Below are 15,811 nucleotides of genomic sequence, written 5' to 3' on the forward strand. Positions count from 1 at the left end.
GCAAGTGTCAACTCTCCCAGGGTGAGTTTTTTCCCTTCTCCACCATCTCGCCATCGTCTCTGCTGTGCATCTGAGTTGCGTAACTGTTCCTACTATGGCAACACACACTAAATCCCTGCTTGCTGCAGCGCTCCGGCATACCATCATCGGCCAACCCTGAGAATGTGAGCTCAGTGCTGGTTGGGTGTTAAATTCACCGCACACCACATTAAGTACGCTACATTGAAATTTTGCTCTTACAGAGATAATAATGCTTTGTTTTGGATGACTAAATTTATATTTACAATATAGCATAAAATAAAATGGTTGCACGTTAAAAATTATGACCATTTTCTGCAGAAGGTGTAAATTACTTTATAGAAATAAGAAAATACTATGAGTACATTATAATTAGTGTCAAGTGAAACTGGAATTCAAAACAAAATTAATGGAAACGGCAAGAACTGGCTTTAACAAGTCAGATGAGCTGGAGCCTATTCCAGCTGACTTGGGGCGAGAAGCGTGGTACACTAGAAACAGACATGTTGAAGTTTGCCAGAAAATGAAAAAAATTGTGGGGCAACCACAAGATTGTATTTAACCTTTAATAATTTGTGTGGTAAGACTCCACACTTACTGGTTATCATACGCTGGAGCCCCAATGGCTCTTGCAATATAAGAAAAAGTTAATCTTGTGGTCCGTATATCTCTAGGTGCAAAAGGTTTGGTGAGCAATTTCAATTAATTGGCATTGATTGTTCATTTTTTACTAATGTGTATTTATTCACCTTTCTATGCCAGTGACATTAAGTGCCAGGCAGAACTGTCTTCCAGAAAACAACAAAAGGTACAAATAAGAAAAGAATGATAGCATGGTGTTCAAAATAATGATTTCAACCTTACGTAGGAGTAACCCAATTTGGTAAAAATTCACAGCTACCAAGTAAGTGAGTAAGCAAAACTCGCCAGCATATTTGAGTATGAAGTTTGGTTTAGTGCGACTGGCTCATTCTTCAAATTGGATACTGTTAATCTGTTTTCCCTTCTGCTGCAGTTCAACAGGTACTCTCATCTTATTTGCAAGGCCGTGGTAACGGTACTCTTCACATGACATCGCATGACAGCGATTAACGCAGCGCATTAAACGCTGAGCAGTTAATAACATAGCCACCAAAGTCTGCCGCTAACTCTGTTGCTAATCTGTAATCGGTGTTATTCTTAAACTGCCCGCCATGCCGAGAACAACCCGTGCCAAAGATATAACTGGATGTCCATCGATTAAAAGTCGCGGTGTCAAACGAAGCACGCAGAGTGCAAACAGGCACGGACACAAACAGTGTGAATCTTTCCACTCTCTCTCTGTCTCTCTGTCTCTCTGTCTCTCTGTCTCTCTGTCTCTCTCTCTCTCACTCACTCACTCACTCACTCACTCACTCACTCACTCACTCACTCACTCACTCACTCACTCACTCACTCACTCACTCACTCACTCACTCACTCACTCACTCACTCACTCACTCACTCACTCACTCGTGTCAATATTTGACCAGCACTAGTGTCGCCTTCATCTCACTCACAGGTACAGCTGAAAGAGCACAAGAGCGCTTGCTCCAATATTTGTTGAAAGATGAGGGGAAAATAAATAAAAAAATAATCCAACTGAGATATGAGTGTGAGAGACAAGAGGCCTGGTGTGGATGGCCCCTTCATCTCAGCAGTGATACACTGGGAATGGAAACTAAATAATTTCCGCCTTAGTCTTCCCGTAACAATTTAGAATTGAATTCTACTAGTAAATGGGAACTCGTTATGCCATTCCGGGTTTTATTCTGGTGCTCTCTTAAAGCAGCTTTGCTTAATGTTGATCCCAATCAGCTCTGCCACGGAATGCAATCTTGTTATAGAAGCCCTTTGTTTGTACGAATGATTACACAATAACTACTCAGCAACTTTACTGGGGGTTGGGAAGTGGCTCCATTGCGTGGCAAAATACTATTTTACTTCTTTTGTATCTGAATGACACAAGTCGATTCTTGAACAATCTCTGTGTGGCTTGCCATCTACAGGCTGGCAAACTTAGTATGTCAATACCGTTGTTCCTTTCAGGATGGATTTTATAATTCGAGGGACAGCATGCAAACTCCACACAGGATGGCACGAGGCGACATTCAAACCCAGAACCTCCCGACTGTCAGGCAAACATGATAAGCACAACTTTGCCTTGCTGCGTCAGAATATCAATCATTAGCTGACTTTGACTTTATATAATTCAGGGGTGCTCAATACGTCGATCGCGATCGACCAGTCGGTCGCCAAGCTACTACTGGTAGATCGCATGACGTTAAAAAAAATAAAAAAATGCTGTATGCTAGAATCCAGCCCATCGCTTGATTGACATACAGGTAGGCCTGTCGGGAGGCAATCACAGTGAACCGCACATGCACAATAGACAGTGACTACAACCCCTCACCACAGCATGTTTAACGGCCGCGCACACACAAACCGCCAAAGTTTATAAGCTAATCAACGCACGCACTCGCTGTTTTCTTTTAAACAAAACAAAGTTTATGACCATCAAAAATGAGTGGGGTTGCTGGACCAAGTAAGAAGCCAAAAACGTATCACTTTCATACGGAATGGGAGTTGGACTTTTTTCTCACAATGTCATTTTCTAAGTGCGTTACAAAAATACATGCACTATATTATTTATTTATTTATTGTAGTGGGTAGATCTTTGTGACTTGGTCATTTTAAAAGTAGCTCGTAAGCTGAAAAAGTTTGAGCACCCCTGATATAATTGTTGGCGCATATAATTGTGTGACTTTTCTTCTGCAAATCGTCTTTGAGTTTACCTGTGGATCATTTCCACCATCACACTCTTGTGTCAGCATTTCGCGTTAGGTCACACACTGAGCTCACCTTTGGCAGTTGATTTCGGAGGCTTCATGGCAGGACAGCCCCCACACGTCATTTATGGACAAGCTGGACGTCTTGTAGGCTCTCACGACCAGCGGCGAGAGCCAGTGCAGCGTCATGAAAGAGAAGAACCCGGCGTTGTCCACCGGGTGCTGGTGTCTGAAAAACAAAACCAATGGCATGTGGTGGCTAAGACGACCACAAGGTTGTGGCAGTCGGAGGCTTGACCTATCTTGGCGTTTGAAGAACGCAATTGAGTAGAGGCAAGGTGAATCTTGCCCGCAATGTTTGAGCACCAAAGAGCAGCTCACGGCTTGTTTATCACTTAGCATACAGTACTCAAACGCGCACAGCTGTCTGCTACTCGGGGATAAGATTCCATTTGTTATCACCGCTTCCTGCACTACGCTAACGGCCAGGAGGCAAGCAAGCACGTCTCTAGTTTATGTGTGCTTAAAAGAGAATCTGTCTGTATTTGTGCCATTAACTTGCACCCTGTAGCACTACTGTAACATATTCAGCACTATCTTTTTGTTTGCATTTAGCCAGTAGGAACGTCCAAAGTCAAAAGTGTAACATCAGCTCATTTTACGGTTCGAGAAGATTAGCTCCACAAGTGTGTTTTGCTTTTTCTTTGGCTTCTTGTGACGCTACACAGGGTATCAGTGAGCTTTAGTAATCTTCCAACAGTGAGTAGTTTTACATTATTTTAGTGTCAAGTCAGGATTATAATGGTCTTGCTTTTGTTGGGGGTTTCTTTGTTGATTCTTTCAAAAATGCTTCATTGTAGTTTAAATTTCAATAGTTTGAGTAATTTAGTTATTTTAGTTTTTTCATTTTTGGGATATCCGTTTTTAAAAGCCCTTTTTTAAGTCTCTTTACCGACAATGTTTTTTTTAAATACGTTTCTGTTATTTGGTTAATTTTTGGTATATTAAAGTATCGTGTTTATAACTTCTTTTTACATTGATATGACTGTTCATATAACTTAATATTTGCCCATGTTTGAACATGTTTTTAGGTTCCTCTTGTTTCCACACCATGACGAGTACTGAAAGACCATTACAATAAAATGCCATCTTTTACTTTTGTGTTATCCTGAAGGGCTTCAGTAGCTGTATGCTTTTCCGGTAGCGGCCGCGTTTTTTCGGCCCTCTCTCCACAACCACCTCTGCTTCCTCCTCCTCTTCCTCGGGCTGGAGGGAGGCCATGGACAGGCCGTCCATCCGCCCGGCCGCTTCTAAGGCGTCGGGAAACATGGCGGACCCTATGGAAATGGAAAGGACAGCAACATGATGAAGACAGTTTCTATGTATCTGCATGACTCTTTTTGGGCAATTTGCTGTTCATTTTATTTAATCGTAAATTAGCATGTTGTGATTGCCATGATTCATGTGACTTTCTGGCATTTGGGCTTGCATAATCATGCAAATAATTATCTGAAAATCAAAACCGCTGAGGCAGATTTTCTCAAGATAATCTAAAGAGCTAATTATTGCGAACACTACCGAAAGCACTGAGAAGTGCGGAATAAACCAGGGCTTAACTTCAGTTCGCAGACATTTTTTGCTCACGTTCACATTTTAGAAATAGAAGAGAATTTCACGGGTTCTGCTTTTCCTTTGAGCCTCGAGACGTGTTGTGCTGAGTCAGGCTGGAGACTTTGAGGAATCACCTTGGTCAAGGGTCACAATGGCTCATTGGCGCGCAATTTAAGCGCTTATCTATTTAAAGCCGTCTTCAGCTCTTGGGTGGACATCTGAGCTTCTTGTGTAATGGCTGGGGAATCTTTGTCTCAAATGAGGGTGGCGGGTCATTTTAAGTTTGTTGTTTCAAGTACATTGATCGATTTTATTGCTTAGCTATTGGTTGATTAATTCCAACTCATTTGTAAAGTACAATATATATATATATATATATATATATATATATATATATATATATATATATATATATATATATATATATATATATATATATATATATATATATATATATTTTAATGATACCCATAGTTCAAACTGGTACCTTGCTGACATGCATTGCTTACACTAACAACATGGAAGTGAACAGAGAGAATTAGCGTATTTTTAAAAACCGTGTTGTCAACTTTTAACCCCCCCTTGTCTATGCTATTTTACAAAAAGAGACTTGCAAGTTCACTTCTCACTAAGAAAAAGACAACATGAACTGAATAATTCTTAGATTGTTTTTTGTTTTACCAAAAAGGATCCTGTTGGAAGGCAATCATGGTACCAATCACGCGAAGCCGTAGTTCCCATTTCCATGTTGCAAAAGTGGCGCTTTATCAACATGTTGAAAACTTTTGACCCAAGGAACTGCTTCCAAGCTACAATGCCCTGGTCGCTTTGCCTGGCGAATGATTCAGTATGATAAAATAGATTCTTGAAAATGTTAAATGTTTAATGGCTAAAGATTCTGCTTACATCATTTGGTATCGGGAGGAATAAAGCAAATCCCAGAAGGGGCAAAAGAAATCAATAAAAAATAGAGGCAAGCCGCAATTTTAATATTGTCCTTACTGTTAATTGTTTTGACAAGTATAGATGAAAAATAAAATCGGAAATTAGATTTTTGAGAGAAAAAGATTTCAGACCATAATACTCAATACAGAGCTTTTTTGTTTTTTTATATATATACACACAACACACTTCCAATTGTAGTGCACGTGTGAACAGTGCGATTGGAGCTTCGTGAAGAACACCTTATATTTTCCATGTTGACCAGTCATATGAACAGTTTTTCAATGTCTATCTTCAAAAGGCCATGTCTATTTTCAAAAGGCCATTCATTGCAGTCGCGATAGCCTGAAGAAAAAAAGCAAGGCCCCTCGCTCGCCTGACGAAAAGCGCAGATAAATTCATGCTGCGCCGAGATAACAACAAATGCTCATCTCAGTAAATGACATGGACCTTGTAAACAAATGATTCAAACACTGTCAAAGTACAGAACTTACGAAAAGAACATATTAATCTTAATTGCGTGCATTTTTTTCCCGGGCATTCTGACTTCCTCCCACAATGCAACAACATGTTAGTTTCAATGAAGAGTCAGTGATTCCCAACTTGTCTGCAGGCACAACAATTAATGTGATTCCCACAGTTTTTGTTTGGTGGCATACAGTGACATTTTTCTCATGTAAAATATGTGCCATGGCGCAATAAAGGTTTAAAAACTTTAGAAATTGTCCATTGGTGTAATGTGAGTGTGAATGTCTGTTTCTTGCTCATAATGCACTCTGGAATTAACAGATGAGAATTTTGCCCTAAGTCAAGAGAAAATGCAATGCACCTATGATGCATTTGGGAAGAAAAATGCATCATCAGGTAAGAAAAAAGGTCACTGACACAAAACTTTACCAGCATGATTTTGTAATCAGTAATTTTGTGTTTTTAACAAACTGAGCAGTTTGTGTCATTTTTGGTAGAAATAAATGTCCAATTTGTTAGTTTACAACAGGAGTCTCACATTGACCTTGTCTCACAATAAAGGAGCTTGTATTCTTAGACTGTTTTGTCACAATTAGTCACTAAAACAAAGTGAAAATGTCAACACACTTACGTGAATATTGGGCTGGCTGGGGTCACACTTCTCAGATGTTATGTTTACGCGCATCCAATGCGAATGAGAATGACCATGTTTGCTAGTTTACTAGCTTTTTGCTCAGAGACGCGAGGGGAGCACACTGAAACTCATCTTCCGGCTCACTGAAGGTGCAGGCAGAGAAAAAGGCTGCGGCGTCTGATGCGGGAGGATGGGAGAGCGGCCTGGAAAACATTATCAACTTATCCGCCCGTCTCACGTGGATACAGTACGTGCCACTTCCTTACAAAGCTCCGCTTCACCGACTATCGGAGCTCCGCTGGGAGAGGAATTCCCGACATCACTCCAACGTCACAGAGTGTCAGCCAATTGGTGACGGCTTTCAACGTCACGCGAATGAGGAAGTGCAAGCTGGACACAAAGAGGGCGGAGTCGCGACGAGGGGGCTACGTAATCACCAGCGCGAGGGGAAGGGGAGGGGGCCGGGTCAAAATGCGATTTGATTTGTTTCCCACCGCCTAGTGCTCAACCGATCGATCAATTGTGAAGCAGCCATAGAGAATAAATGTTGAAGAAATACACTCCACAATGGCAGAAACTGTGCACTGACAGAGATGTATGAGCTCTGCAAACATACAAACATTCAAAGTTTTAGCAGTAACCACAATAAACTAAACATGCCGGGAGCACTAGAAACACACACACGACCAATAACATCCATCCATCCATCCATCCATCCATCCATCCATCCATCCATCCATCCATCCATCCATTCATCCATCCATCCATCCATCCATCCATCCATCCATCCATCCATCCATCCATCCATCCATCCATCCATCCATCCATCCATCCATCCATCCATCCATCCATCCATCCATCCATCCATCCATCCATCCATTTTCTTAACTGCTTGCCCTCACGGAGGGTTGCCGGTGTGCTGGAGCCTCTCCCAGCCGCAGGGCACACATAGGCTAACAACCATTCACACTCACACCTACGGGAAATTTGGAGTGTTCAGTCGGCCTACTAATGCCTACCATGCATGTATTTAGAAATTGAAACCGGAGTACCCAGAGAAAACCCGCGCAAGCACGGGGAGAACGTCCAAACCACACAGGAAGGCAGGGGCCGGAATCAAACCCACCTCCTCTGCACTGTGAGGCGTAATATGCATTTGTCTACTGATGTCACCATGTTTGGTTTGTTAATTTTCCCCTACCTCAGCGTTTCTTGTTTTTGTACCACCAGTGGATCAGCTCAGAGAAAATTAGCAGGCTTGGGACGAGATAGATTTTCAAGGTTTTGTGAACTCACAAATACGGGGAGATTTCAGCTTACATGCAATGTGATAAAAATGAAAGGGCGGAAGCGAACCCCACATGATACCATTATGTGCAACTCCAACATTTCTAGTGTAAGCAGTAAAGCAGTTTTTACAATTATGAAACTTATTTCGAGCATTTTCTCTCATAGCACAAATCAAATAATAATCACCATGAGTAGAATAAAAACACACTTTGCACATAATACAAATAAGTGCAACATGAGTGAAAAAAAAACAATGCTGGTTTGACTTTACATCTCTGAAAAAAAGTCCCAATTCAATGGGAGAGCAACTTTGTATTAATTTATTTGTAAATGTATTTACAAGATTAACATATATAGCCTGTTTAGAAAATAGCCCACGATTCACAATTCAGTAAGAGAAATATTGCCAATCTTACAAAAAATCCAATCTGTTATTTACAAGTAATTCAAAGATATACGTTTCCAAACCAATTTATTGATGATATGACTGCTGACAAAAGCAGTAGGATGACTTCTGAAGTGTTTCGAGCAATATGTTTTGCTCATTCAGCCAAACACTTCAGAACTTGCTCCACAGGCACTTCACAGTGCAGGTGGACAATGACCCAATGCAAATTGAGAAAGCAACCAGTCTTTTAAGGCAAATGAATGGAATATGATGCAATGGCTATGTCTATCACCTGATCTGACTGCCTGGGTGTGTCACCATAGCAACAACACAATTTTTTTCTGTCAATAGTATTTGTTTCAGCCTGTGTACCATCCGAATTTGAATGTACGTATTCTAATGTTATTGTAAAATTATCATAAAATAAGCGTAAAGTAGTCGATTAAAAGCAAGAGCATGAAATTGAACGACAGACTACTGTGTGTTGCAGAGAATCACATGCAGGCTTGTTATTTTTAGTCTCTGTTAGCCTGGTAGAATTTAAACCAAGTATTCCCAGTAAAGTGAAAATAAAATGCACTAAACCTAACCGACTGGATCTATTAAAAAAGCAAATGTGTAAACCTTGTCAACATCTCCTCTTAGAATAAAGGGTAAAATGTAATGACCTGTTGTTGTTTTTTTCCACAAAGCACGAAAATATACATGTCAGCAAATGGACAAAGAAGTCCACTACACAGAACGTTTTTGGTCTTGTGTAAGACAAAGACATTGACTGATTGTGACATCTTTGCCACAAAGGATGATTGCAGAAAGATGTGGAAATGCTGTGTAGTCCGCGTGCAACAACCCTGGGTAACTTTTGCGCAGGATGTGAGGAAACGCTCACCGTAGTACAAGTAATACACAATAGGAGGCGCTGTCGACGCACCAAGCTATCATTTGGATTTTTCAGAAGACTGAGTGCACAGTAATAGACAAATATTAAAACACACATGCTTAGCTTGGCTTGCTGGTGCAGCTTAGCTCTGGACACTTCAGTTTAGCACTACTAGCACATACTAGTCACATATGTTCCATGTGAACACACAATAATTTTAAGTTTGCCTTTACACTTACAGCTTCAAAGCAGATAAAGCATATATTTTGTAGAATCTCTGGAGGACCTTTTTACCCTATCTTTCCAAGCTGGCATTTTTCGGCTTTGTTTCGTGGCATTGTTAAGTATACAAAAAGACAAAAGTTTGTCATTCTTGACATTTAGAGATAAAATTGGAGCTGTATAAGACACAGTATTTTGCAGTATCTTTGCAGTACCTTCCACAGTTTAAAGGTGGCATTTTCCCACTTATAGATGAGACATTTCTTATGCCTTAGGAGGTGTTATCAAAGCCCTAACACAGCTAGAAAACTGAATCAGGGTGTGACGTTTAACATCTGACACTCACTTCTCCCTCTCTAATGGTGAGACATAATTTTATTGAGTGCATCGCACCAGAATAAGTGCTGGTATAAGTTAAAAATGCCTGTGGAAGTGTAATGGTCTGACGGTGCTTTGCTCCTCCAAGACCTGGACGACAGGGGTATGAAGTTTAACACCTCACTCTCATTTCTCCTGCCCTGTTGTGTTAAGAGCAATATTTTATACAGTACGTCACACCAGGCTTGGTGCTGACGTCATCAAATTATCTGATTGGGGGATTTTGTGTGGGTGTCTGAAAGCACACAGCTGGAGCAATGTCCCACATTGGCAGCATAAAAGACATGTGGATCAATTTTTGTTGAGCTTGGGTAAGGGAATTTCATGATGAAAAGAACATGCCTGCAGGCAAACATGTTTATGGCAGCATGACAGTCTGAGGTTGCTTTGTTACTTCAGGACGATAGGTTGTGAAGTTTAATACCTGACAGTTATGTTGAAGACAGTTTTACATGTCACACCAGATGTTGCAGAATGCTGTCGCCTTGTTAAAGTTCACACAATTGCGTCCAACTCTGTTGGATTCTGGGTAAGAGATGCATGTCTCTACATTTTGGGGAAATTTATCAGGATCCTTGCCTCATCAAGGCGCCTGCATTAGCATCTTTGCACGGTGGGGTGATTGTTGTTGGTATTTTAGGTGTCATGGCACCAGGCATAGGCGGTATCCTATTATGTGCTCGCTGAAGGGAGACGGTCATAATGAAGTAGATGAGAACGCCGTCAGAAAGCAGGACGAGACAGGGAGGTAATTAAGGCTATCTCCCACATCACAAAACCACCCAAAGGAATCCCGCGCATCCAATTACAGTCATCTTCTGCATGGAGAGGAGGTGTTTGGAAATGGGAGAAGCAGCATGCGGGTGCCCTTCGTTGTGACATTGGAGCGCACTGTTTGCAGCTTCACACGTTTTTAATGGCTTTAAACGAACAAACATCAATGGCCGGAGAGGAGAGCGACGTTCCAGGGAATTTTAATTAGTCCGTTTGCTGCATTCTCTTGCGATGCCCGACGCAATGCTTTTGTGCGCGCCAGCAGCCCTACAAAAAGGCCTAAATTGCCCCGTAGGCCGTCAACACAAAAGAGAAGACACCATTAGCATCCTTGTTTGTGCCATGGAGGCGGCGGCCGTGACGCAAGGCACCGAGTCACTCGTCAGGGCCTGGCAGATGAGTGCACAAAAGTTTTGCCAAACTGTTTAATGAATACTAGACACAAAAGAGTGTGTGTGTGTGTGTGTGTGTGTGTGTGTGTGTGTGTGTGTGTGTGTGTGTGTGTGTGTGTGTGTGTGAAACCACACTAATCTAATGCTGATTAGCTGAGAGCAACGGCATTTATTCACTCAACTACATAATACCTAACGCCTAATAATTGTAAGTTTATTTGTGTACATGCTGTTTGAGTATAAAAGTATAGTATTTATGTAAAATCTTTAGTATATTCAACGAGAAAAAATGAATTAAATGCTATTTCATTAAGGATTTGAGACATAATTAATTTAATTAAAATAGTGTGTGAAGAGTTATTTTTTCAGCGTATTCATTTAGAATAATAATTACATGTTAAATAATAATATTTTAAATTATGAGGAAAAACCCCAAAACAAAATTTTTATAATAAAAAAAACAAACCTTTGGCGCGTGTATGAGTGTATGCACGGCAGAACTCTACTATTAAAATTAACCCCCCGCCAAAAAGAAGAAAAGGTCAAATTTGATACCCCGGAAGTTGAAGCTGAAAAACACACCAAAACAGTGTCATATGAAAATTCCCTTTTTATAATCAAAAATACAATCCAAGCATGTACAGCATATAACAACAATTCTATGCAACTTTTCACAGCCTTTACAGAAAATGAAGAAATACATGATTTTTTTTTTCTCCAGAATGTATGTTACAAACCAGGAAGGATAAAATAAAATAAAACAAAACATGAGGAGGGATGGAGGCTGCAGGGTTTTGGAGGTTTGCAGAGTTTGACCCTGATGACGTGGCAGGTAAGTAGCCCTGTGTAGTCCTGCTCGGACCTGCCAGAAAGGCTCAGAAAGCTTCGATGCCCAATCCTTTTGGGCTGCACTCTCGTCCGAATCCAGTGACTCCTCTGCCCCGACTCCCGGCGAGTCTGGGCCGTGTCAAGTAAACATTCCTTTAAGCGCAGAGGTGCCGTCTTGACAGCCGTGGAGGGTTTGGGCGCTCCCTCCACGAGCGCGCCCTTACGTACTCTTGATGCCCTGGAATCCGCAGAAGTTCCAACGTTTCTCCAGACTGGCGCCGACGCCCGTCAGCTCCTGCCGGAAGGTGCAGGGCAGCCTGGAAAGCAGTGCCTCCACCTCAGTTGGGTTGATCTACAAGAACAGAGAGGGCAATCAAAATCAGAGGTGGGGACTCCTGTCAAAATATTTGCCACTAAAAAATGTTGGGTTGTTATGCTAACCCACCACCGTAGCACAGTGGCTACATGCAGACACTTGTAAACCTTTGCCACCTAGTGAGATATGATCTTAAAACAGACTGAGTAGCTCTGGGCTTTGGGTTGAAGAGTGGATTTAAGCGGACTGATGAGGTGAAGCTGGTCACCAATTATTTTTAATCACCAGGTAACCCAATGTGCTGGGTTATTGGCTCAGTCCCTTTTGGACCTAGTGCTTGGTTAGATATTGCGCGTTTGCTTGCTGTGTCGTGACACAACAGCACCGCGTGTGATGTCACCAGATAAGCAGAGCGGACTTGGCTTCTTCAGCTTCCACTTGTTGTTGTTGTTGTAGGTGGAGGCCAGCCAGGCATATTGACAAATGTGCATGCAGCTGCCTAATGAGTGTGTGCACTGGAGTGTGTGTGGGAAGAGCAGACAAAACGTGGGCGGCCAAACGTATCATCGCAGCAACAAATAAACACAATTGAAGAAAAGACTTGTGTTCTTTCTTGGACATGTGTGTGACACGATGAGTCACAGCAATGGAGAAACATGCTGCCACTATCATTTTCCAGGCTGATTGAGAAAAACTGCATGCACATGACAAATGAATGAATGTGCAATAAAAAGTGAACATTTTCCATTTTGTGGCGCTGCAACAGATTAGTAAACGCCTTTCGGTGAACTTTAGTGGCTAATATTGATTTGATACGCGAGTAAACTAAGTTACGTACTGGGTGGATCCCAGAATGAATCAAACTTGCGAGTCAAAGTGCCTCAACATGTATGGTTGTCAGAGCATTGAGGGGGGTAAAGAATTTGGGCATAAAACAATGAAAGCAAGAACGGACAGTCTGTGCAGTAGAGTAATAACGTGTCTTAAACACTACTCACAGACAGACGGAAATAAAAGAGGGGCACTCGGGCAGACGTGACGTGACTGAAAGGAACTCAAGAGCGTCCGTGGGATTGATGCCGCTGTTTGGCTAGTGGGCGTCTGAGCCAGCGACGAACGTGCTTTTAATATGTTGCGGCATCGGGGGAAATGGGCCGACCGGCCAGATCGTGCAAGGCGCACTCACCGATGACATTTTAGTCTGGGAGACGGAGACAAACTGTCTGAAGAAGTTTCTTTTCAAGTGGCACTTTCTCAACCTCTATTCACAGACAGTGACTGGGGCTGAACCATCCATTGACTGCATTACACAAACAATCTGGGTGCAATTATCAGGCATTTCCTAATGACCACTTCTCTTAATAGGGAAACAGCATTGGGTATATGCTTTCTTAACACGATCAATAAGCTTTTTGGGTTTGTGAGTTGGTCAATTTGACTTCATTTTCACCTAGAGACAACATAATCAAAACCACTTGACGGTAAAGAGACTCCGGTCCTGTAGATGGCGGCAATGCACATCAAAAGTCGTCTCGTCACATTGTCGTCAGTTTTTGTATTGCTCTACTGTGGAGCTTAAATTTGTGAATATGTGCGTCCATAGTCAAGGGAACTTCAAGCTGCTTGGAGATGATCTTACAGTGATTCACATGTTCGTTCATAATTTTCTTTTTAATATATCCATGCAACCTGTTCCTTTGCTTTGTGCTTGGTGGAGGTATGACATGCTCATTTTGAATTGATACTGTCAGAGAGGTGTTCTTTAAACTGTTGTCTACAGTTTTAGTTTATTTCAGCTACGTGAGACGATCAAACTACTAGGAACATGTCAAACTCCATTTAGACCATTAACAACTCCTATTATTATTTTCCACAATGACACATTTTTCATTAGCACTCTTTCAAATGAATTGAAAAACATTCATGCTTATTATACTCAGGTTTCAATCTTGCTCTATGTTAGCATAGCAATTGTTAGCATGCTGGATATGATGTGGTGGTGCCTACCTTGGTGTCGAGTCGCTGCAGGTAGGAGCAGATGTACTCAATGCTGGCTCCAAAGGGATGCACGTGCAGGAATGTGGAAATGATCCCTGAGGTAGGACACAAACAGGTTGCATCTTAATATGAGCAATAAAAACATGACTTATACTGTAGCAGAATGGTGGCATCACCTCCTCCACCTTTTACACTGTGGCTGAAAACTGGATAAGTGCAAGTGTTTAACTGCGCATTTGTCGCCAAGGCCTCGTCAAAGACAACCTCTCCCTGAAGTGAAAGTAAACCATCTGCTTTCTGCTCACACATGGCCCCTGGGGGGCCATCATACACCCACTCCGCTCATACCGACCACCTGCGGAGCATTAAGAGATCTACCCCGTTGGCGTCTACCAAGGCCACCGCCGCCACTTGAGGCTCTTTGGCGAGGACAACACATTACGTCCCTTGTAGCAAATAGCTGAACACGAGCAATGTGCTGTGGCCACCAAACAAGTGTGGATGCTGACATTCAACATTCTCTGTGCTTTTAGTGACGCATTGAAAACAAAATGAAGGAATATGTGAATTGTAGCTGCAAATCTGCTTTGTTAGTTTGCTCCAAGATCCAAAAAGGGCACTTCTACTTCCCCCCCAAAAGATTTTTGAGCTGTAAAACCTTGTTTTATGACCCTTGGGATAACATTGAAAGAAAGTCTATGCCTATAACTAAGTCCATTGAATGAATGAATAAAATAATAAATAGAAAATCTCTTAGGGAAAACCTGTTAACATGCACATGTGTTTTACTTGATTCATTCTTTGTGGTACATGGTAATAAATGTTTTCTTGTTTCATTTTAGTCACAATTTTCCCTGTGTGCAATCACTGTTTTCCTTCTGTGGTGACATTAGAAAAAATACTTTTATGTAACCCTACACCCTTAAAATGGATGGCTTCAAAATTGGACCGATTCAGAAAGTTGGGTCAATGTGACTATAGTTAATTCCATTGAATGAATGAATGAATGAAAAAGTTAAAAAGTCCCAATGATTGTCACACACACAACTGGGTGCGGTGAAATTTGTCTCTGCATTTAACCCATCCCCGAAGGGAGCAGTGGGCAGCAGCGGTGCCGCGCCCGGGAATCATTTGGTGATCTAATGATCATTCATAATGAATGAATGAATGAATGAATGAATGAATGAATGATGCGACCCAACTTTCTGGGTTGTTTGGCAAAATACAAAACAAACAAAACAAAACAAAACAAAACAAAACAGTTGTTGTATTGTTTTGTACGAAAAGTGGGGCAAAGGTTTTTGGGCAGAAAAACCCAGGAAGTTGGGTCAATTTTAGGTCCAATTTTTAACTCAAATTAGGTTGTTTGTAACCCAGCATTTTTAAGGGTGTAGTAGTGTAACTGCAAAAGAAATGTCCCTCTGGGTCTTACCGACGAGCACGGCTTCTCTCTCTGAATGAACCGGACTAGGGGACCTCCTCTCTGTAGGACCTTCCCTCTCTTGACTGCAGGATAACGGTGCATTTTCCTGTAAACACACATATATTGTATATAAAAAAAAAAAACACTTTCAATGGGAAACACAAAATTTATTTTATAACTGTGTGAAATTAAATAGCCATGTAATTTGTTTATGAGCTGCCTATTTTGGAAAAAAATGCCAATGAGTAGGCTATTATGAATTTTGTCTCACTGCTGCGTCACTGTAGGACAAATTTACATAATACCACCTCCACATTGCAACATGAATAGATACGCACACTAATTAATAAGAGGGATACAGGTGGTGCCTTCATGAGTGAAAATACAAATGATGCCTTTAGTGGGTTTGCTTTTTTTTTCAGACACTATGCTGTTTATGCGC

At 41.5% G+C, this 15,811-nt stretch overlaps 2 protein-coding genes and 1 long non-coding RNA gene across 9 annotated transcripts in view; all 3 read right to left on the reverse strand.

Annotated features, from left to right (window-relative positions):
* LOC148404537 (ATP-binding cassette sub-family C member 5) overlaps positions 1 to 6,794 on the reverse strand; it is a 31,818-nt gene extending 25,024 nt beyond the window's left edge. The window contains exons 1-3 of the mRNA XM_088385132.1: positions 6,478 to 6,794; positions 3,982 to 4,162; positions 2,899 to 3,054 (exon numbers count right to left, since the gene is read on the reverse strand). Coding sequence (XP_088241258.1) covers positions 2,899 to 3,054; positions 3,982 to 4,154 — 329 coding nt within the window. The 5' untranslated portion in view covers positions 4,155 to 4,162; positions 6,478 to 6,794. The remainder of the gene's footprint in view (positions 1 to 2,898; positions 3,055 to 3,981; positions 4,163 to 6,477) is intronic.
* Positions 659 to 2,893, reverse strand: LOC148404538 (uncharacterized). The gene is made up of 3 exons (XR_015860417.1): positions 2,832 to 2,893; positions 768 to 806; positions 659 to 688 (listed from the first exon to the last, which is right to left on the reverse strand). It is a non-coding gene; the product is annotated as an uncharacterized LOC148404538 (long non-coding RNA).
* A 4,602-nt stretch (positions 6,795 to 11,396) lies between the features above and the next one.
* Positions 11,397 to 15,811, reverse strand: part of enox2 (ecto-NOX disulfide-thiol exchanger 2) — a 152,915-nt gene continuing 148,500 nt past the window's right edge. For all 7 annotated transcript variants that reach the window (XM_088385240.1, XM_088385262.1, XM_088385247.1 and 4 more), the window contains 3 exons: positions 15,379 to 15,475; positions 13,956 to 14,041; positions 11,397 to 11,984 (listed from right to left, as the gene is read on the reverse strand). In XM_088385240.1, the coding sequence (XP_088241366.1) occupies positions 11,853 to 11,984; positions 13,956 to 14,041; positions 15,379 to 15,475 (315 nt within the window). In that variant the 3' untranslated portion in view covers positions 11,397 to 11,852. The remainder of the gene's footprint in view (positions 11,985 to 13,955; positions 14,042 to 15,378; positions 15,476 to 15,811) is intronic.

The sequence above is a fragment of the Syngnathus floridae genome, chromosome 1 (genome assembly GCF_059516105.1).
Source record: "Syngnathus floridae isolate MCC-2025c chromosome 1, RoL_Sflo_1.0, whole genome shotgun sequence".
Classification (NCBI taxonomy): Eukaryota; Metazoa; Chordata; class Actinopteri; order Syngnathiformes; family Syngnathidae; genus Syngnathus; species Syngnathus floridae.